Here is a 22,195-nt window from a genome sequence, read left to right on the forward strand (position 1 = left end):
CAGCAGCCGCCGACCCCCGGCTCTCCCCTCGCCTCCCCCGGGGCTTTCCCCGCCCGGCCGAGCCCTCCCGGGGCCCCGAACCGCGGCCGCAGACACGGCCTCAAAGTCCAGGGACTCTTAACGAGCGCACCTCAAACAGAGGTTGCTAGGGTGAGTAATAGTTTAACGTAGAAATGCCCCTAGAGTCTGTAGGGGAAGAGGCCTTTTGGAATTTTTTTTACACTATTTTTATATTATTTTTTAGTTGAACAGGTTCCACGCTGCGTTTGAGAGTATAAATTAGAGCTCTTGTACTTTTTTTTTTTTTTTCAGGTAGGCTGGTTCTGCGTGTTTGATACCTGTTAAAGATAAGGCAAATTGAGTAAATGCTTTAAAAAACACCCCTAAGCCTTGAATTGATATATTAGGTAACTCTAGAGTAAGTAAATATATATATATATATATATATATATATATATTAGTGTGATCAAACGACACAGTGTAAAGTTAGGAATTTACTCAGTGGTAGACTCTTTGGCTTTAGACTACCAAGGTTATGTCTGGATTAAAATTATTTAAAAACACATATTAATGTTTTGTAAGCTGCCCTCCCCCAAAATTGAAAATCTGTAGTTGATGTTGTAAAGCAAGAACTGAAATTGTGTAACAGCGTGGCATTTGAATTGGTGTTCTCTATCTGCCTCACAGCCATGACATGTTATGTTTGTATGCAGGCTTAATATTTGGAAATAAAATGTGGGCAGTTTGTCTTTTTGTCCAGACTATGACTTTGGTTTCTAAACTGGCTGAGAACTGCTCTAAAAGCCATTGGAGCAGCTCATGGATATGGGGAGTGGTGCTTTGAGACACTCCTGGAAGTGACTCCCAGGCTGGAACTAAAGATCCTGGTGCCCGTGTGCTGCTCTTATTTCTTTGAGTTTTTACTTCTTAAAATTTCACTACAGGCAAAATTACCAGCTCCAGCCTTTTAGTCTGAAAGCTGATTTCATGGCAAATTATTTCATTGTTAAGTCTTTTAATATTTTCAAAACTTCTGATTTTCACATTTGCAGGCTGTGTGACATGACAGTTGTAAATTTTGTAGGACATTTCATTAAAAAGCATTGAGGCAGAGCTGAACCCCACAGTGCCCTGAAGTGTCCCTGGTGTCCTTGAAAACTTTGATGTTTGAGTGGGAACCAGCCTTGGAAAAATTGGGATGATTTTCCCAGGATTGGAGTGAACTTAGGATTTTTGTGAGAACACCTTTGTACGTGTAAATGCAGAATTAACTGCTAGTCTTGAGGTTAAGGCATGGAAGGATGAGTGAGTTCATTAATTAGGGTTTTGCTCTTTGATTGGAGAGCACCAGAAGGGGTTGGGTTGGTTGAGGTTTTATTACAGTTACCCAGGTTGCCTTTTGGAGGCAAAAGCTGTAAAATGAGCAGAAGCCACGTGGATATCCAGAGAATCCTGTTGGGTGGGATGGGGCTCAGCAGCCCTTACACTCTGCTCTGAGATGTGAATTTTCCAGGTCAATAATAACTCATGGCTCAGACAGGCAGAGAATTTGCAGGGCAAAGCTCTCTTGTCTCTACAACTCCAGTATTTGTGTGATATTATAAATGGCTTCCAGTAGAGTTCAGGTGACAGGTACTCCTCAAAAAGGCAGTGGGATAAACCTTTCCAGTGAAAGAATAAAAGTTGCTGAATGCTGTTTGTGCCCCAGCCAAGAATGAACACCCAGGTGTGCAGCCCAGGTGTGTGAAGGGCTTGGGAATAGCAGTGCCTGGTTGATTATGGTGTTTGCTTTGGACCAACTTATGATACTGTAATTGATTATGGGTTTTAAATAAGCACTTTAGGCATGCAGTGTTACAACGTGTGTAACTCACAGACCTGAAAATCAAAAGGCTTTTTCATCGTTGGGGGATTCTACCATTATCTTCCTCAGGGGAAACAGAGCAGGTTGCTTGACATGTGTTTTTAAATCGTTTTTCTTCTTTTTTTGTTTTGTTTTGTTTCTTTGTACCAAAGCTAAAATGGAAGGAGAGAGAGAGCCAGGTTGGCATGGATACATGACATGATATTAAACATGGCATTCTGGTTTTGTGTCTTTAAATCAGGAATTATTTACATAATGTGCAGTGATCACAAAACCATCTCTTTGTCAAAGTTTTAAGCTATATTCCTCATCAGGAGAGCACCTTACAGTAATATTTGGTGTGTTTTGTTGGCCCTTCTTGAAATAGCAGCAGTTTGTTGTTTCTTAATACAAAGAAAGATTGCCATAGAAATTTTATAAATACATTTTTTTTAGTTTTATTTAATAGGCTGATTCTTGCACAGTGACATTGGACTACCTCACTAAACATAGACAATCTTATCTGCAAGATTCTACACGCTCAAAACAGTTCTTCCAGTGATGAAATGCTCAGGGAACAGCTTGTAATATTCACAACTTTTTAATAAGTATTTTCTTTTGGAGATTTTTTGAAGATGTGGCAAACAGGTCCTTATATAGTATTGCCAAGGCTGAGCTGCAGAGCTTGATAAAGTCACTTTCACTTGTGTTAACTGTGGAGCCTCCTACCTTGCAAGATTATGGAGCTGCTTCAGCCTGATAATGTTTTAAGCTTAACCAGCGTGTGCTACAGAAAATAAAATAAGTGATCACAATGCAGCTTCTCCTCTGTTTATTTGTTTTTTTTTGGTTTTTTTCTTTCTCATTTAATTTCCCTGCTAAATTATATTATTATTATTATATTATTATTATATTATTAAATAATGGGAAGGGTGGGCAGCATTGGTACTAGGAAGTTGCACAAAGCCTAAAATTGGTGCTAAATATTCAGTGACTTCTAATGTAAAAATTCTAGAAGTTCAGAATTCCTTTTGTTCCAAACAATGCAGCTTTGTTCCTACTGTACAAAAACAAAATGAGTGAAACTAGTCAAACTTTCATTGTCCAAACTGACAGACAAACAATTGCTGTTGTTTTATTGAGCTTTTTGCTGGGTTGTGAGCAACCATGGATTTTTAAGACTTTAAAATTTGGGATGTCAGGAGAGAGGTGCAGCTGGGGGATTTCTTACATGAAAACAGGCCCACTAGAAAGGGGTTCTTCTAAACTGGAGATATTTACTCTGAAATTGTAGGAATTGCTTTGCTGGTTTCTATCACCAATCATCTCCTGAAAACTTTGAAATGAACAACGAAATTATTACTGCTATGAATTTTTTTTTTTTTTTCTGAGCTGTGGAACTTTTAAGATCCCAGCCATGGTGTTTTTAAAGGTTAAACACATAGAGAGAGGTCAGCAGCATCGTGGATATGTTAAACTGGAGTTGAAACAGATGTGATGGGTGTGACACCATTGTAGGGTGGCTGGGGAAGATGTGTCTTTGTGGTGTTGGTGTGAGTTTTTCTTTTAGCTTTGGTTTTGCTTTGAGTCTCAATTTCATAGAAAGGCCTTACCTTCCCATACTGTGAGAGCAGACTAGAAGTTCTTGAGGCTTTTCGTTTTCTCTCAGTTCTCTTAAGTGACAAGCCCCAAGTTTCTGCCTTTCTGTGCCTCTGTTCAGTCCAGTCCCTGAACTCTCAACCGAGTTTTAGTCACATCTTTGCTTTGCTGTGGGGTGATCACAGCTCCATACAGACTGAAGAATGACTTAACTGATGCCTTTTTTTTTTCCATTGTACATTTAGACATTTGAGTTTATTTGTCCTTTGAGCAAAGGTGTTGCCCTGTGTGGAAGGTGCTCATGCCTCTTTCCCAAATGGATACTGTGAAATTATGATTTTTTTAAAGTGTTTTGGAGCTGTTTTGATGGGGTGACCTGTGTTGATTCTGTAGAGAAACTCATCTTCAGTAGCTGCTCTGGAGTTCTGAACACCAAAAGTTCTGATAAGCAAAAATTTCATCTGGAGACTTAAACCTTCCTCCCCTCACCTTGTCTCTAGTTAGAAAACAATACTGCAAGCTTCTGAACTGCAATGTGATGGTCGCTTAAGATTTTAGTCTGATGAAAATTAAGTATTTATCTTACCTAATTAATATAATAATCTATTAATAATAGCTATTAATATTAATTATAATAGTCTATTAATATTATTAATATACAGTCCCCTTTTTTGAGAGAGGAAGCACACTCTTTCTGGAATGAAATGTGAAACTAAAAGTCAGTTCTTACCACTTTTGTTGTCCCATTCAGCGTTCTGGGAGACAGGCTGGTGGGTGGTGACGTCCTTTAATGGTGCTGCCACATCAATTAAATCTGCCAGATGACTTAATACTTCTTAATAAGTCATTTTCTGTACCTCATAGCAACAAACCAGGCCATTCTGTCAATTTTTTGGTTGCTTCAAGTGGCTTTTAAGAAAGAAGAGGCTGGGTCTGACTGTTTGATGGGGCTGTGTGTGCTCAGTAGCAGTCCCACCAATTGTTTGTGGCTTTGATATTGTTTGGAGCATCTTTAAGTCTTTAAATGTCTTTTCCCCTTGTCCTTGTCCCTTGCACTTGTGGTGCCACCATCTCAATGTGAATCCACCAAAAGGTTTCTTTCTCCCTGCTATTGCACAGACTAAAACTGGGAAGAGTCAGAACTGAGTGCCTGAGGCTTTGCTTATTACAAGAATTACCTGTTCTGCTAAATGTGCTGAGGAATATGTGTGACCAGCCAGCTGGATGTGCCTTAGCTGTGCATGTAGAAGGGATCAGCAAGGGAATGCTGTTTTGGGGTATTGTGAATGAATATCTAAAGTATCAACAAAGAATTTTGTCCTCTTGCCTGCTTTAGAGTAGGTGTTTGGCTTCATGGGGTTTCAATGTTTTGTTCCCAGTGGGTGTTAAGGGGTGTGGAGGGTAAGTGGAGTTAAGATCTGCTTGAGGTGTATTTTAGACTGTATAAGCAACAGCTCAAATTCACTGAAATCATTTAATTTTTATCTTAATACCAAGGCAGATGGGTTTCCTTCTTAAGCAAGTGAAACATGTTATCTTCTCTCTTCATCTTTAAATACGGAGTATTTGGCTTTTTAATAAGTTTTTATATGGTCTAGAATAGCTTTTTGAAATTAGTTTTGCTTGTCCTACACATAAAGGAGTCTGTGACCTGATGTTAGTGTCCTATTTAATAAGCAGTCACATACTATAATAGTGGCACATTTGTTCTCTCCATATGCAAAACAAAATTTCTCTAGTGAATGAATGTAAGGGCAAGCAAGAAATTAAAGCTTTCCTTATAAGCTCTTTATCACTAACTTGTTACAAGATAAAGTAAATGAGTTTTAATTGTGCTTCCCTCGTGCAGTTGCTTCACTGACAAAGACGGATCATTAGCATAACATGGTCTCACCATTTCTGCTCTTGGTGTTTCTTGTAATGCTTGAAAATGTAGTGCCTCAAAGATTAGAAAAGGTGTCTTGAGTTTAAGGGTATGAGAGCATTTTGTGTGTGCTTTTAGGTCTGTTGGGTATGTTGAAAAGCTCACAAATAAACAAAAGAACCAGAGCAAATCTAGAAAGTGAAACTGTGTGTACAAGAGACTGCACTATGAATGCCCTTAAATCCAGGAACTGGAGTTGTGTGTGGGCAAAAAATAAATCAGAATTAAATGTACTTGTATTTACAAGTGTGTTCCATTTCTATTTTTTTTTTTTTTTTTCAGAGATGGTGGAGCCAGGACAAGATCTGTTGCTTGCTGCTTTGAGTGAGAGTGGAATCAGTCCAAATGATCTCTTTGATATTGACTCTCCAGATGTGGTTCTTGCAAATCCAGCACCAACTCCAGCTGTTCAGCAGGTTAAAACAAGAGCATAGGGGGCCGTTAGAGAAAGCTTGGGTTTGCTGTGATGGGAGGGTTAAAGGGTATGATGTCCATAGTAAATGGTTGAATCATGTGGAGTTCTCTAAAGTTTCTTGCTTCATAGTACCAAGGTTGGAAAATTACTTGTGAATTAATTTTAAACTTCTATACAAAAAAGCAATGTGAAACACTTGAGGTCAGTACAGGCAGAAATATGCTTAATTCTGGATGTGACGTGAGGACACAATGTCAGGTATCCATGGAGAACTCTCATGTCATTGGGGTCTAGCTGCTCCACAGTAAAATGCATTAAAAGTGTAATGAAATAGCATGTTTAAGCTCCATGACGGCCTTCACTCTGCCAGAGTGTAGCCACTTCAGGCACAGACTGGGAACAAAAGCCTTAAGGTTTTATTCCTGCTGACTTGTTTGCTTTCTTCCCTCTGCAGTCAGTACCACTTAGTGCATTAGAACTGGGCCTGGAGACTGAGGCTGCAGCTGCTGTGAAACAAGAACCAGAGACTGTGTCTACTCCAGCCTTATTAAATGTTCGGGTAAGAACTGCTGCTCCAGGATTTAGGTGGGGAGGGGGTTTAATTTGGGCTGGGCACCAGGTGCCCACTAAGCTGCTTCATCTCTCCTCCAACCTCAGCTGCACAAAGGCTGAAAATGATGGTGAAAAGCTCCTGGGTTGAGATAAGGACAGGGAGATCAGCCATTTGTCATGGGCAAACCAGACTCAACTCGAGGAAATTAATTCATTGCCAGTTAACAATGGAGAAGGAAAATGAGAAAAAAGAACAAATCTAAAAATACCTTCCTCCCCACTCCTTCCTTTGTCCTCAGCTTCACTCCTGGCATCTCCATGGTCCTCCAAGGGCTGAAGGGGAGTCCCCAGCACCTGGGGCACCTCCTCCTCTTCCTTCACTGACCTTGGTTGTCTGCAGGATTTTCTCACATATTCTCACTCCTCCATCCCCGCTGCTGATTGTATAACAGTTTTTGCCTGTTGTTAAACAAATACCTTCTCACAGGCACTGCCAGTGACACTGACTGCCTGAGCCTTGGCCAGCTGTGGGTTGGACTGGCTTTATCAGATGTGGAGGAAACTGTAGTGGTTTTTTCTTGTACCTGGGTGATGAATTATTCATTTTATTTCTTTATTTAAATAAAATAAAATCTAAAAATAACCTTCTGAAATATGTACAATGTATTGAGAGATACTTTTGCAGCATGAGATAATTATCACTCTGGCATGTTTTTTGAAGACATTTCTTACTACAAGTGTCTTTTAAAAACTGGCGTATCCTGCGCGCTAAATGAAATCTAATAAAATTTGTTCCTTCCCGAATTAAAATTTCAATTTTCTAAAAACTTCTTTTATTGCCAGCAACCACCATCCACCACAACCTTTGTGCTGAATCAAATCAATCAGCTTCCAACCCTGGGGACGACCATCGTGGTGACAAAGACGACGCCCGTCACCACCTCGAGGCAGACGATCACTGTAGCAAAGATCATCCAGACCAGCACAACCACTCGGCCCACGGTGGCAGCACCAGCAGTTCGTAATGCCTTGACCACTGCACCTTCCAAGGACCAGATTCAGCTCAAAGATCTGCTCAAGAACAATAGTCTTAATGAACTCATGAAGTTGAAGCCACCTCCTAATATCGCCCAGCCGGTAGCAACGGCAGCCAGTGAGTTTTCTTTCTTTTAATTAATTTTAGACAAATGGTGAAATAATGAAGATCTTTGCATGATGTGGATTTTCATGGCTCAGTACAATATCTTGGTAAAATGAAGTAGTTCAGGAAACCTGGTAATTTCATTCTAACTGCAATAATGTTAGAGTTCAGGGTGAAGTAGTTTGAAATAACTACTTTTAAAAAAATTAAACTCTTGATTTACTGCATGGAAGGAAAAAATGACAGATTACAGCTGGAAAATTGGTAGAATGAATTTGTGAACAACACTGAAGTCTATTAGCTATGTTATTGTAGTCTCCACCAATTCCTGTTTCTAGTGTGTACTTGGAACTACAACAGACTAGTACTTTTTTTCTATTTAGCATCTTCCAGACTAGATTTGTAGCACATAAGGTGTTTGTGTGAAGTGTCTCCTGCAAAAGGAAAATCTGTCCCTTTGTTTCATTGAAGGCATCAGATCTATTGTTTAAGAAATTAGGTCCTAAAAACTTGCTGTTTATTTTCATGTTACTTCTGAAATTTTGCAGTAAGTTTAATGCCACGAGTACTTTGTGATCACACTCCAAATCTTCATTTTGTGAATCCTTCCATGATATTTCTTTGTATGTTATTTCTAACATGTGGTCAACTTGTATAAGGAAAAAGCTGCTTGTATGTGAAACTTCAACTCTTTCAAGTTGTCCTGATTTTAACATGAGGTTAAGATCAGACTAATTCAGTTTGAAAATACTTTATTGCTGCTTTTTTTCTGAAAGATACACAGGCATTTTCTAGATTTCTGTTATTTTCATTGTCTCTGAAACAAGCTTTGCTGATTTTATAGGTGTGGTTGGCATAACCTATTTTTCCACGTGCAGACAAAGAGTGCAGTGCAGGAGCTGTCTGTCACAACTGAGGCAAAAAGCAGAATGTCCCTCCTTGTGTCATTGTTTTCTCTTAGGGAGTGGTTGCCAAAACCCAAGTTGGGACATGAACTGAAGTTGGGGCAGGAAGTAAAGGAGGTGAGGAAGAGGAGGGGAGAAAGCAGAAGGGGATAAGTCAGTGAAATTATTAAGTGAAAACTCAGAGAAGCACAGAATAGGTGACACCAACATGCAATAACTGGGGTGGCACAGCTGCAAAAAACAGTTGAATCTGTAGCTTCTGTATAAAGTGAAAAGGAGATCTGCAACTTCTAGAAGTGCATTTCTAATCTTACTTGTGTTCCTGTGTCTCTAGATCTTTCCTCGTGTTTATTTAAAAAAATGACAATTACTTGTAGAAAAGAGAAGCTCTTGAAAGGAAAATGGTCTTTTCATATAATTCAGGCAGCAGGAGTTCTAGATGGGAAAATATTAAGAAGTTAAATTATGCAGTGTCTTTGAGGAAAACATTTATTTGTGCAAGTGTCCTAATTGTTTTTAGGGGCAATTATGCTAAGTTTATTACATGCATTAATATGATGGAAGCTTGACAGCTGCTCTCAATATTTTGGATCCATCTTTATGCAAATTATTTTAGTTGTGTGCTGAGCTCTATTCCTAGTTCCTTGCAAATGTGACTGAAGACAGGAAGGTTAATAAATGATCTCCTTAAAGGATCCTGTTACAAATTTGTTCTTGAAGCATCATTGTGCTTCTGGATACTTTATAAACTTCTCTTCCAGCTCGTTAATAGAGCAGCAGGTTAATCTGAGTTGATGTTTGGAGGGAATTCTGTAAACCACAAATTTTCTTTTGCAGCTGACCTAAGCAATGGTGCAGTGAAGAAGGAGGCTTCCACAAAAGAGGTCGCAAGAATATGGATAAATGACATTAAAATGAGAAGTTTTTCACCCACTGTGGTAAGTGGCACAAATGATTCATTTGTCAAACCAGTGTGTTGCTGGCCATAAACAGCTGTGGCCAGTTTCAGGAGTTACTCATACTTGTCCTGTGTGTGGTGGAACTGTCAAGTCCATCTGTTTATTCCAAAGGTCAGTTGCTCCACAAGATGAAACTTGGTTAGATGAGTGAAGTTAACAGCTGTGCAGAGCAGACTTAGACAGTAAATGACAATTTCAAGAAATTAATGTCCTTTGCAGAGGCTGGTGCGGCTCTGATTAAAGGTGATAAGCATAGCATTTCCTCTAGGTTAAAACATTTCCTTCTAAAATCACTAGCAATAAGGAAACTGAAAGACTTCCCCCTAGCATGGCTATCCTTCTGGGCAGTCAAATTGAAAATGTAAATTGAGTATCATTCAATTTTCTAAATGTAATAAAATTACATTCTGATGCTGTAAACACTTGAGTTTTGGCATCTTCACTGATAGCTGGGCTCAGGCTGGTGTTTGGGAAGAGCTGTGCTCCTCAGTGGCTGCCAGAAGGGGTTTTTCAGATCACTTCTTTTGTGTTAAACATTCTTAGTTGTGGAAGAGGTTTGGTTTTTCATCTGTTGAGAGCTTTACAGGTATTTATGTATTTACATTGATCACAGTAAATGGGTAACTGTCTGATTTCAGAGAATATTGGACAGAACTGACTATTTAACTATAAAGTTGTGAAATTGTGATAAATGTGGAACTGCAGGAGACTCCAGGGGAGTATTGAACATTAGGGCTGTCATGTTTTCAAGGCAATTTTCTTTAAGTCATAGTCTGGTTTTAATATGCTGTAAGAAGAATTTCTTCTTTATTCTGCTTATGTGAGTTTGGAATACTTGATCTTACAAAGAAGAGGAAGTTCCCTGACTCTGTGTCTTTAGAGGGTTGTTCAGAGTATAAGAAATGTACATTTGTGTGTAGCTTCCCCAGTGATTCACTGCTTTGTCCCCTACGTGTGTTAAAACATTGAAGTGCAAGTCTGTCCTCATTTCCTTTCTCATGTTAATTTCCAGGAGATGGAATAGTAACAATGTGCTGTTTGACTAACACAGGTATTTCTGTATTCTAGAAAGTGCCAGCAGTAAAAGAAGAGGAGGAACCTGAGGAAGAAGATGAAGAGGAAATGGGCCATGCAGAGACTTATGCTGAATATATGCCAATAAAATGTATGACCTGCTCTTCTGTTGCATCTGAAGGCTGAATGCTTTGAGAGTTAATTTATTTACTCTTGTGTAATTACTAACACAGAAAATAGATACTGTCTGAAGTTAACAGGACCTGAATATGTTGTGGGTTTTCCTAGGGAATTTATCTTCTGTAGCACTTAGATTTAGAAGAGAAGTGGATTTTTAGATAGAAAAGGAATTCTTTAGTGTATCATTGAGCAGTATTTGTTTCACAGATATGACTGATGAACCAAAATCAGGCTTTTTTTTTTACATCTTAAGATGCCTTGTGCCTCAGCAGAGGAAATTTCACAAAGGAATTCAGTGCTCACTGCTACACTTAGGAATCTAGTTTGAGTCTTTTGGTGTGAAATCACCCTAAGTACATTCTTCCTGCATTGTTCCTGGCTGACTACTTAGAACTGGCTCTTGGTTGGTTTTTGAATGAATCTTTTACTGCTGTCAATTGCCATCTCCTCTTTTTTCTCTTTTCTTTGTTGTACCCATTGACAACAAGCTGTTACCCTGTTTGCTAAGTGACCTGCTGTAAAAGCAAGGCAAAAATTTTGCAGGGAGTTTGTAGCTAAGTGGTTAATTTTTATTGTTCCTGATGAGATCTGTCAGCAATTAAACGATGTCTGTTCTAAATATTTTCTCCTCTCATTCTGCTTAAAAATGGCACTTTATAAATAGTGAGAAGAATGTTGCTTTTGTGATTCTGGCATCCTGAGGCTGCTTCTGGCCTTTTTGAAAAGACAAGGTTCAGACTGTTTTTTCTCAAACAAGTCAAATACACAAATACTTTAATTTTCTGTAAAGTGAATTTTATCTAATCTCATAAAAATTGTGGGAAGGTGGTGAGAAGACAAAGTTAAGATTGCAGTTATAAATTCAGATTAATGTGCTCCTTCATATGCAATGCAGTTTAACACTTGACAGATTGTTGCAATGAAACATACTCATCGTCGAGTTCAGCCTTTGCAATCACAATTGTAAATTGTTTGGGTAAATATAATAACTTGTGCTGCAGCAACAAAACTCTGTAGTTTGTTTTCATCTTCTGCCTTCTTTCCCCTTCTTTCTCCACCAGTAAAAATTGGTCTACGTCATCCTGACCCAGTAGTGGAAACCAGCTCGTTATCCAGTGTGACTCCTCCTGATGTGTGGTACCAAACATCAATATCAGAGGAAACAATTGACAGTGGCTGGTTGTCAGCTTTGCAGCTCGAAGCAATCACTTATGCAGCCCAGGTATGCCAGACATCAGCACAGCTTAAAAGCTAACAGAGAATTTAAGGAGAAAAACTACAATCTGACAAGTGCAGCTATGTCAGTTTTACAAGGAGATAAAATAATAAGAGCTTAAAGGTTTGAGTTGCATTAGAAGATGGCAGGTGAGCTTCAGCTCAGATAAATGTGAGGTAATACACCCAGCAAAACTTCCTCTAAACCACTTCCATGATACTGATCTCTTAACTGTCTTAGAACGTGTTAGTCATTTTTATTTCTCTGAAATAATTTAATGGCTGCAGTAGCAGCAGGCTGAGAAAGCCAGGCCTGTTTGACATCCTTGAGAAGGGACTAGAGAACAGGACTGGGTGTTATTTTGCTGCTGGGTTAGACTTCAGTGTGCTCACCCCAGATGTGTGTGCTGGGGAGGGAGGCAGTGGAGTTAGAGGACAAATAAAATGGTCACAGGAGGGAAAAGTCGCCTCGTGAAATGAGACTGGCTGGGGCTGGAAAGGAGAGAAAGGAATGGGAATGAAATCAGGGTTAAGATAATACAGAAGTGAATGATACCACACAAAACCAAGAGCAAAGCAGAACCTGGGATGCTGACAGAAGATTGGTTTAAAATGGGTAGATTCAGAATACTGCATTCCACAGGGTGTGGGTGTCTGGGTCTTGCTGCTACCAAAGGTTGTACAGGTGCCTATCAGTGGTTAGGAAAAGGCACAAAATATTGAACAGATATTTGGAGCAGTTCTGGGTGGAAAGGGAAGATAGGAGAGAATGGATCACACAATGCAGTTGGGATGCTGTGTTCTCCCTAAATAAAATCCCCTCTTCCTGCTTCCAGGAATTTGCTTGGACCACTGATCTCCTGCAATAGGATGTTTCTTATGTTTGCTCTTTTCTGACAATCCCCTGTGATGTGTTCTGGAGAATGGGTACAAGTTTTTTGTTCTTTCTCCTACAGCAACATGAAACATTCCTGCCCAATGGAGACAGAGCTGGATTCTTGATAGGTGATGGTGCTGGTGTAGGAAAAGGAAGGACCATAGCTGGAATAATCTATGAAAATTACTTGTTAGGCAGAAAAAGAGCAGTCTGGTAAGTGTGTCAGGATTTGTTAGAGCAGACACTCCAGTGACTCTATGACTTAAATTCAGGGTCATCTGTTTTCTGACAAATGTTCCAGCAACTGCCTTTTGACCTGCTATAACTTACAAAATATACTTTGTTTTGTATCTTCAGGTTCAGCGTGTCAAACGATCTGAAATACGACGCTGAAAGAGATTTGAGAGATATTGGAGCAAAAAACATATTGGTGCATTCATTAAACAAGGTGTGGAAACTTTTTACTATGTACAGTTGAGGCAAACCCTTAGGTACGCTTGTGTGACGAGTTGTGCATGTTGACTGTTTTGAGAGCAAGAATGAACTAATTTCAATAAATTTGCTGTCTAGGTCTTGTCTGACAGGCCTAAATCTTACTAAGAACCACATAGAGCTTCAAGCTAATCATGTAAATAGGCCCCTTGTAGGATTAAGTCTTTAATTTTTTTTTTTTTCTTTAAATTACACTTCAAGCCACTACTGACACTACTAGTAGAGTATTTTGTAGAAGTTGAAATATTCTTTACATCTTTAAAGCTTTGTAGCATTTGAATTTTTTCCTTTCTATCTCTCAGTGCACATTTTATATGTAATGCATTTTATGTGTAATACTTGGATAATAGACTTGCTCAGTGATTTATTAAAGCAGCAGTGGTGTGTGCAGTTATTTTTGGAGACACTGCCTCTGCTCTGGATTTGCTGCTTAAATTGTGAAGAGTGGTTACTGGTTGAATTCACTGCACTTAAAAGTTTGGTTTAAGTTGGTATTTTTGCTTTGTGAATTCTTAGTTCCTAAAATAAGGCTTTAGAAATCATTATTCATGGTAGCAACTGTAAATACACTTGAGGTATTGGCTCTTAGAGGGATACATTGAAACTAAAATCTCATTTGTATTTAAACTAAGGACACCGTGTAGCCAAAGAATGTGGCTGCTAAGCTTTTGAAGCCTCAGATTGTCTTCCTTAAGTCTGTGTTTAAGTAAGGCCCTGTATAAGCCCTTAACCACATTTTCATCAGCTGTGCCCTGATCATGATGTGGGGTTATAGGTGGCTCCAAGTGTTCACACCTTTAAGCTTAAAACCACCAGCATCCCTTCATCATCTGGTAGGTGGGATTGAGGAGGGGTATCTTTTGATTAATTTCTGTAATTTTTTTATTTATTGCAGTTCAAGTATGGGAAGATTTCTTCCAAGCATAATGGAAGTGTGAAGAAAGGTGTCATCTTTGCTACCTATTCATCTCTCATTGGGGAAAGTCAGTCTGGTGGGAAATACAAAACCAGATTAAAGCAGCTTCTTCACTGGTGTGGTGAAGACTTTGATGGAGTTGTATCCTTTTTCTGGAAGTCATTTGATTATAACCAAATTGCTATTTACACTTATATCTTCATAGATTTTTAGGAATTCTTTATTTGTAATGGCAATCAGTTGTGTGCATGCTCTGACATTACACTTGCAGTTTTACAAACTTTGTGCCAAACATATTACCATCAACTTGGTGCCACACAACTCTGGTATAAGAGTGAAGTTTCTGGTTTTTTTCAATATCAAACCTATAAAATTAAACTACTATCCTTAACTTTACACTGATATTTTTTACAGACTTATTTAAATATATATTTAGAGTAGCACTAGCATTTTCAAGAACTCAAGTTTTGGCAATTTTGTTCTTAAATATTTATTATCTAAATATTTTTTTTAAGATTTTTAGTTAAAATGACTAATGTCTTGAGTTTACCATTTCCACCTGTCCCCTCTTGTAAGTAGTAGGTTTTCTTGTCTTCTATTCTAGCTCCTCATTCTATAAATTTGTGGGACAAAGTTTTTCCTTAATTACAGCTCAGATCGTATTTGACGAGTGTCACAAAGCAAAGAATCTGTGTCCTGTTGGTTCATCAAAACCAACAAAAACAGGTCTGGCTGTATTGGAACTTCAAAATAAACTTCCAAAAGCCAGGGTTGTTTATGCCAGTGCCACAGGTATGTACTGCTGGGTTTGTATGAAATGTCTCTGGATGGTTTTGCTGGCACTGGTACAGATTTATGTTTCTCTTTTTCAGGTGCATCTGAGCCAAGAAACATGGCATATATGAACCGCCTTGGAATATGGGGTGAAGGAACTCCATTTAGGGAATTCAGTGATTTTATTCAGGCTGTTGAAAGAAGGTAAAATTTCCAGCAAGAATGCACAAGGTTGTGGCTGGCTGTGCTCCCCAATTCCTTGTCTTCACTCTCTAGTCCTTTGCAAACATGTCCTGTCACACTAAGAACTCTGCTTCTAAATCTAGCAGAAATGTAATTTATCATAAGTGGTGAAAAATATGTTTCCTTTATTCACAGAAAATTTTGAGAGCTTTAAAAGCTTTCTGGGAAAAAAGGCCTCTCAAAAATGTGGGTGTTTAGGAAAGCAAAATACATTGTTGCTCCCCATAAAAACACCCTGTATTGTAGTGAGTATGTTCAGTGAGTTTAATGGCTCACTATTTGTAGAAGGCCTCTAATGTTTATGCATTCATCTTAGGCAATTTAACCAGGAGGAAATCTTGTACTTACTGGCATAAGAACCCAGTTCAGGGAAATTCTTTGTGCTGTTTCAAGGCACTTGGTGTTTCAGAACATACTAATAATACTAAATGTGAGGGGTCAGTAGAAAACGCTGCTGCTGCTGCATTCTGTGCTAGGTGAACATCTTGCTTTGCCTACTCAAAAAGAACTTTGAGCACTTCAGAATGCCACAATGGATGGGCTGAAGATCCATCTTGTTTACCATCTCTACATGATGTGTGTTTTTCCTGGACTCTGCACTTCATTACTGGGTGCATTTCAAATAAGCAGTAATGAAGTTAGAGCCCCAAGCCTGTGAGTAGCAGTCAGCTGTTTTGCCAGGTGACTTCTGTGCTCTCCAGGTGTGTTTGCTGTTGAAGAAAACTGAAGTTACTTACTAATTAAATAATTTTCATATCAGCACGAATCTGAATAACTTAGGATGGTTGGTGTTATTTTAAATCATTAGTTTATATAATTAGAATTTGCTAATATTTGGACTAACTTTATTATCCAGTTACAATTTATAAGTATTGTCTCCTAATCCATTGTAGGTCATTGGGAAAAAAGTAACTCAGTTTTACCTCTTGGGATACACTTAATATTTACAAGTCAGGGATACAGTTTTATGTAAAGACATAATTTTAAATTATTTCAAAAACATATTCCTTCACATTCCTAAGCTGTTTTTTTTCTAAAGTATTTGGGGTTGTGCTTTGAGGCATTTTTTAACAAATCCTTGCTTTTGAAAATTCTAATATGGACTTAAATTGTTCCTTTATTTTAGAGGTGTTGGTGCCATGGAAATAGTTGCTATGGATATGAAGCTGAGAGGAATGTACATAGCCAGACAGTTGAGTTTTTCAGGTGTAACTTTCAAAATCGACGAAGTTCTGCTCTCACAGGAGTACGTTAAAATGTACAATAAATCTGTGAAACTGGTAAGAACCCCTTTTTAAACCTGCTTTCTCAGTAGAGTTCTGAGAGGTTGAAGTTTGGTTGAAATTTGAATGCTCCTTTTCTTGTTTAGTGGGTCAGTGCTCGAGAGAGGTTTCAGCAAGCGGCCGATCTCATCGACGCCGAGCAGCGCATGAAAAAATCCATGTGGGGTCAGTTCTGGTCAGCTCACCAGAGGTTTTTCAAGTACCTTTGCATAGCCTCAAAGGTGAAGAGGGTGGTGCAGCTGGCTCGGGAGGAAATCAAGAATGGCAAAGTAAGTTGATCGAGACTTATTTTTAAACATTGGTCTTAAATGTAAAGCTATTAGATTAATTTTTTTATATATACAATACAAATATTTTCAGCCATACTAGGAACATACTTTTGTACTTAATGGTATCTAAAGAGCAGAAATTCAGGCAAAATAAACTTACAGCTCAGTGATAGTGACAGTGTCTGCTGTTCATTTGTCCTTCAGTGCGTTGTCATTGGCCTGCAGTCAACAGGAGAAGCAAGAACATTGGAAGCTTTGGAGGAAGGTGGTGGGGAGCTGAATGATTTTGTTTCTACAGCAAAGTAAGACTGAATTTTAAAACTGTTCTTTACAAAACTAGCCTTTATCCAGCTTAAAGTGTGTGTTTAGTCTTTTGTCCTTCCGTGTGTCAAATGTTCATCAGGGCACAAGTTGGGAATCCTTTACTGAAGCTGCCTGTGTCTAAAATCTGGCAGCACTGCTCAGGTGAGGCAGTGGTTAGCTCCTGCTTCTCCTGGCATTCCAAACTGATGTTTTCAGGTGTGAACAGCTCAGACTGTTCCCCTCAAACTGGGAGGACGGGGAGACCTGCCAGGTGTGTGCTGCATTTATACCAGAGCAAGTTACAGGCCATGACTTCCCTCTTTGATCAGGTGGACCAGAGCCAATCCCAAGGCTGCCTTGCTAAAGATCTTAATGCATTAACTTAATCTTTTATTTAAATTGAGCAATAAAAAATGGCAGTAGCAAAACCACTTGTTACCAGAAACAAATTTAACAAGTTCTAACAGTGCTGTAAAAGAAATGCCTCCTACTTTTAAGGAGGTGACAGATCCAGTAATGTGGATGATAATACAGAGAGTGCCCAACTACACTCACAAGGAGTCATTCTTCAGAGAAGTCAAGCAAGCTGTTAAATGTTACAAGTTTGTACTTTAAATAAATGCAAATTCCACTGAGCAACCCTTTTTTCTTAAACAGAGGAGTATTGCAGTCTCTTATCGAAAAGCACTTTCCAGCTCCTGACAGGAAGAAGCTGTTTAGCTTGTTGGGAATTGACCTGACTGCTCAAAGTAATAACAATTCACCCCGAGACAGCCCTTGCAAGGAGAATAAAGTAAAGAAACGAAAAGGTAAGGCTTAAATTCCTACACTGATGCCACAGTGAAAATGGCAACTTCAGAGCTGCCTGAGAGTGAACTTTGTGGGGGGGAAAAAGGAAATATCTGTACAGTCATCCATGAAAGAGAATGTATTGCAGATCTCTTAAGGCTGTTAGAGATTGCCATTGCTGCTGAAGCAGTATAACCTGTAAATTTTAGTTAATTTTGCTCAGAATTGGGTTGATCTGCTATGGGACCATATCCCAAAATGTCTTGCTTGTGCCAGACCACTTCCTGATGTGGTCACTCAAGTAACTTTTTTTATCTCGAGGCTTAATGAAGAGAAGCCTAATAGCACCCCTTTCCCAAACTGATTATCTTAAAATAGGTGATCATAAAACTTGTGAGAGAGGTCTTGCTTAAAATTTAGATTCTTTTCAATAGTTCTGTTTTCAAAAGTTGAATATTTTTTTAGTTTATATGGCAAAACAGACCTCAAAGTGTGTAGATTACAAGATTAAAACTAACTTCTTTTTCTTCTGGGGTGATGGAATTAGGTGAGGAAATAAGCAGAGAAGCCAAAAAAGCCCGCAAAACAGGTGGCCTTGCTGGGAGCAGCTCTGATGAGAGTGAAAGCGAGTCTGATGCTTCAGACAATGAAGAAAGTGACAATGAGAGCTCCAAATTTTTGAGTTCTGGAGACGATGATGACTTCAACCCATTCAGAGATGAATCCAGTGAAGATGATGAAGATGGTAAGACAGTCTTAAGTGTTTCATCAAGCAAGTAACTGTATTTGCAGAGAGTAAGCAGAAAGTCTTCCCAAACATTTCATTGAGCCACAGATAAGTGTTTAATAAGCATATAATTTAGTTCCAGTGAGACTGCAATTAGTAGAATATAAAACTTGAATTAGTTTTTTGTACACTGGAATTCAGACTTTTCTAAGTCACTTGATGCAATGAGAATATATTTGTTTCAGAGGGATGGATGGCTGCTTAGTAAATGTTTGAAACTTTCCTTTAACTTCAGATCCCTGGTTGATCAGAAAAGAGCATAAAAAAAATAAAGAGAAGAAAAAGAAGAAAAGCATAGACCCAGATTCTATTCAAAGTGCCTTACTAGCCTCTGGTCTGGGATCCAAACGACCCAGCTGTTTCACTTCCACTGTTGGAACCACCACTTCTAGTACCAACACGTCTGGTAAGAGCAACTTTCTTTGATGTTGATTCATTTCCTAGCAGTTAGGCAATAAAATTCTAAATCTCAAAGAGTCTTTCTTAACTTTCAGCAAACAGTAACACAAACAGCAGCTTTGTAACGAGTCAGGATGCTGTTGAAAGGGCCCAACAAATGAAAAAAGAGCTGCTGGATAAACTGGAAAAGCTGGCTGAAGATCTTCCACCTAACACACTGGATGAGCTTATAGATGAACTGGGTGGTCCTGAAAATGTTGCAGAGGTAGGCTGGTGTTCACATATAGAAAAAGAAGTATGTTTTTAAAGAGATTGTTTATCAGTTTTAGACAGTGATCTCAGGAATGAGAGCAGAGGTTACTCTGCTGATGGCTCTGAATGAAAGAGAAACTTGAAGATTGTGTTAGAATATAGGGGGAGCTCTCAGTGGGTGAACATTGTTTGACATTTGGTAGTTTCTAGTTGGGTAAATCACAGCAGTTTCTCTTTTGTTTTACTTTGTCTGTTTCTTTGACTGGCTGTAGTCAATTTGCTGTTGATGTGTGTTAAACAGACAGGAGCTGTAGTTCATCCTCCAAGGCAGTGGAGATTAAGAACCTTTATGTGTTAATGAAAAGCCTGATTAATTAATCTCTCAATAACTTCAGAAACATGTCTTTAGGCTACCTGTCTCTATCAAGTAGCAGCATCAGTGTGATTTAAAAGACCCTGTTAAAATCAATGACAGCCTAAGCTGTCTGTTTAGTTTATTTTTTACTGCTGCTGGTAAATCCCTTATGAACAGTAGCATAATACAACATTATTTCTACAAAGATTTGCTCTGTCATGTTCCACATAGCAGATAATGGCATCAGCCAAAAAATATCCCAGGTTCTTTCATGTAGTTTTGCACTTGGAGTAAGCTACTGAGGATTTTAATGTGGGATAAATGATAGTGCTTGGAGCTTTTGGTGCTGGGGAGGTTTTGGGTTTTTTTGGGAAGGTTTTTTGCCACACTGAGCCTGTGTCCCCTCCCAAAGATGACAGGGCGCAAGGGGAGAGTGGTGAGCAATGACGACGGCAGCATCTCCTACGAGTCCAGGTCTGAACTCGACGTGCCCGTGGAAATCCTGAACATCACAGAAAAGCAGAGGTTCATGGATGGAGATAAGGTAATCCTTGAAGGGATAGACTGTAGGCAAATGTGCTAGATGCCATAGTAACTCTAAACTATTCACCAGTGGCTTGCAAGGACTGTAAGTACTGGTTAAGAAGCGCTTTCAGTTTGCTGCTGTTTTGTTTTTTAAACCAGTGTGTTTAAAGGTCAGGCTGTAGTTTGGGTGACCTCAGAGGCCTGGGCTTGGTGTGCACCCATGTGCCAAACTGAAAGCTGGCACCTTTAAGCTGGTTTTGTAAAACAATACGAGTTTAAAAGGCAGATTTGTAATTCATGTCTGATTCATTGATCTGGGTCACTGTGCACCTCCCCTTCCAAGAGGAAATAAATAAATTGGGAAATGGAGAAGACCACTGTATGAAAACTTAGTGAGGAGTGAAGGGAAAAGGTGGGGCCTTTTAACAAAGATTGAGAAGTAACACTGGGAGGAGTGGTGGCTTCTGCCCTTTATATTACCCTCTGAAAGAAAATCCTGACCTGAATCATGGTAGAATTGCATCTGATAAAAGAAGGAGAGGGGGAAAGCCCTTCCCAGTGATTCACTTGGGCCGTGCTGCCACAAGAGGGCAAATGGAGTAAATGTCACTGTGCATGGAACTTGTGTGGTCCCTTGTGACACTTGAGGGTTCCTGTAAGTGACTTGTGCACAGTCCAAACATTTACATTCTTTCAAGGCAAATGCATTCAGGCACTGGAATGGCTGGATCCTCTTCCTTGTACAGCACCAGCAGCAACGTTTTGTCTTTTCTGTGGTTTGCTATTGGAGCAAGTCTGTGTCCCTCCCCTTTTCCTTTTGAAGGGAAAGTGTCAGGAAGGGGAAACCTTTCCTCTGGGATGGCAAGTCTTTGTTTGTACAGAGAGTTGTTGAAAAGTAAAGCAAAACCCCCTCCTTTCACTCAGGAAAGTTCATTAGCATTTCAAACTCTGATACAGAAAGCCACACCTTTGCTGCCTCCCTCTGCCTCATGAGTAACAGTGAAACCATTCCAGACCCATGTTTGGTAATAGATGTAAAACGAGGTTTCTTTTTTGGAAACTGACTCTTGATCTTGGATTTATTGCTAACTGATATCTCTTTTCTCAATCAAAGAACATTGCCATCATCTCCGAGGCTGCCAGCTCTGGTATCTCACTGCAAGCAGACCGCAGGGCCAAGAACCAGAGGAGGAGGGTTCACATGACCCTGGAGCTGCCCTGGAGCGCAGACAGAGCAATCCAGCAGTTTGGTAAATCACTCTCTGTGTGTCCTTACCCAGCAGGCTCAGGCACAGTGACTGAGCTTCCTGCCAACAAGGAAAATCAGATTGAGTAGGCAACCTCCTTAGGACCCCTCCAGTCTCTTGTAGCCATGAACAGAATCAGCTTTATCTGTGGTCGTGGCTAATCGTGTTGAAACCTCACAAACCAGCCTAGGCTGCAGCTTTAGTTTCATTCACATATGAAGTGTCTTTATAGAAGTTGCCACAACTTTTAGAGTATCTCTGTGCTACCTTCTGTTTGCTGTATTACAGCAGGAACTAATTTTAAGCAGGATTAAGTTTTACCATTTTTCCTCGCTCTTCGCAGTTCATGTTTTATTAGAAGTATTCAGTAAAGTAAAATTTATCTAATAATATACATCGTTCTACTTAATTATCCAGGAAGAACTCATAGATCCAACCAAGTGACTGCTCCAGAGTATGTGTTCCTCATTTCTGAACTGGCAGGAGAGCAGAGATTTGCATCTATAGTTGCAAAAAGACTGGAGAGTTTGGTAAGATGTTTCAAGAAGCCTGATCCTTCCTTTGAGAAAATGCAAGTTAGATTTCTTTCTGTTAAAAGTTGTTTTTAATGACAATGATGTGTCTTTACAGGGAGCCCTCACCCACGGGGACAGAAGGGCCACAGAAACTCGAGACCTCAGCAGATTCAACTTTGACAACAAGGTACCAATTCTGTTTGTGTTGGAGAACTCATGCTGTGGTGTTTATTCCACAAATGACCTGTTGAGGAAGGTTCCTCTCCATCCCTCACCTTTAACTGTATCACTTTCTGATTGAGGCCTCTTTCTGTAACCCATAATTCTGTTTGTGAAGCCATGTAGAACACACGTGTGGAAATCACTTTTCTGCTCTTGCAAACAATCAAAGTCTCAAGTAAATGGTGTGTGTCCTTTAAGCC

General features: G+C 39.4%; 1 protein-coding gene across 1 annotated transcript in view; it reads left to right on the forward strand.

The window, feature by feature from the left end:
- The window catches only part of SBNO1 (strawberry notch homolog 1), a 31,313-nt gene that overhangs the window by 869 nt on the left and 8,249 nt on the right, over positions 1 to 22,195 (forward strand). Inside the window, exons 2-23 of the mRNA XM_083873680.1 lie at positions 5,649 to 5,782; positions 6,236 to 6,340; positions 7,177 to 7,486; positions 9,217 to 9,317; positions 10,407 to 10,503; positions 11,594 to 11,754; positions 12,704 to 12,837; positions 12,982 to 13,072; positions 14,012 to 14,173; positions 14,689 to 14,824; positions 14,905 to 15,010; positions 16,176 to 16,329; positions 16,419 to 16,601; positions 16,806 to 16,903; positions 17,562 to 17,713; positions 18,241 to 18,438; positions 18,716 to 18,886; positions 18,975 to 19,144; positions 19,899 to 20,030; positions 21,126 to 21,261; positions 21,676 to 21,788; positions 21,889 to 21,960. Coding sequence (XP_083729806.1) covers positions 5,651 to 5,782; positions 6,236 to 6,340; positions 7,177 to 7,486; positions 9,217 to 9,317; positions 10,407 to 10,503; positions 11,594 to 11,754; positions 12,704 to 12,837; positions 12,982 to 13,072; positions 14,012 to 14,173; positions 14,689 to 14,824; positions 14,905 to 15,010; positions 16,176 to 16,329; positions 16,419 to 16,601; positions 16,806 to 16,903; positions 17,562 to 17,713; positions 18,241 to 18,438; positions 18,716 to 18,886; positions 18,975 to 19,144; positions 19,899 to 20,030; positions 21,126 to 21,261; positions 21,676 to 21,788; positions 21,889 to 21,960 — 3,114 coding nt within the window. The 5' untranslated portion in view covers positions 5,649 to 5,650. The remainder of the gene's footprint in view (positions 1 to 5,648; positions 5,783 to 6,235; positions 6,341 to 7,176; positions 7,487 to 9,216; positions 9,318 to 10,406; positions 10,504 to 11,593; positions 11,755 to 12,703; positions 12,838 to 12,981; positions 13,073 to 14,011; positions 14,174 to 14,688; positions 14,825 to 14,904; positions 15,011 to 16,175; positions 16,330 to 16,418; positions 16,602 to 16,805; positions 16,904 to 17,561; positions 17,714 to 18,240; positions 18,439 to 18,715; positions 18,887 to 18,974; positions 19,145 to 19,898; positions 20,031 to 21,125; positions 21,262 to 21,675; positions 21,789 to 21,888; positions 21,961 to 22,195) is intronic.

This window comes from Zosterops lateralis, assembly GCF_965231275.1.
Source record: "Zosterops lateralis genome assembly, chromosome: 17".
Classification (NCBI taxonomy): domain Eukaryota; kingdom Metazoa; phylum Chordata; class Aves; order Passeriformes; family Zosteropidae; genus Zosterops; species Zosterops lateralis.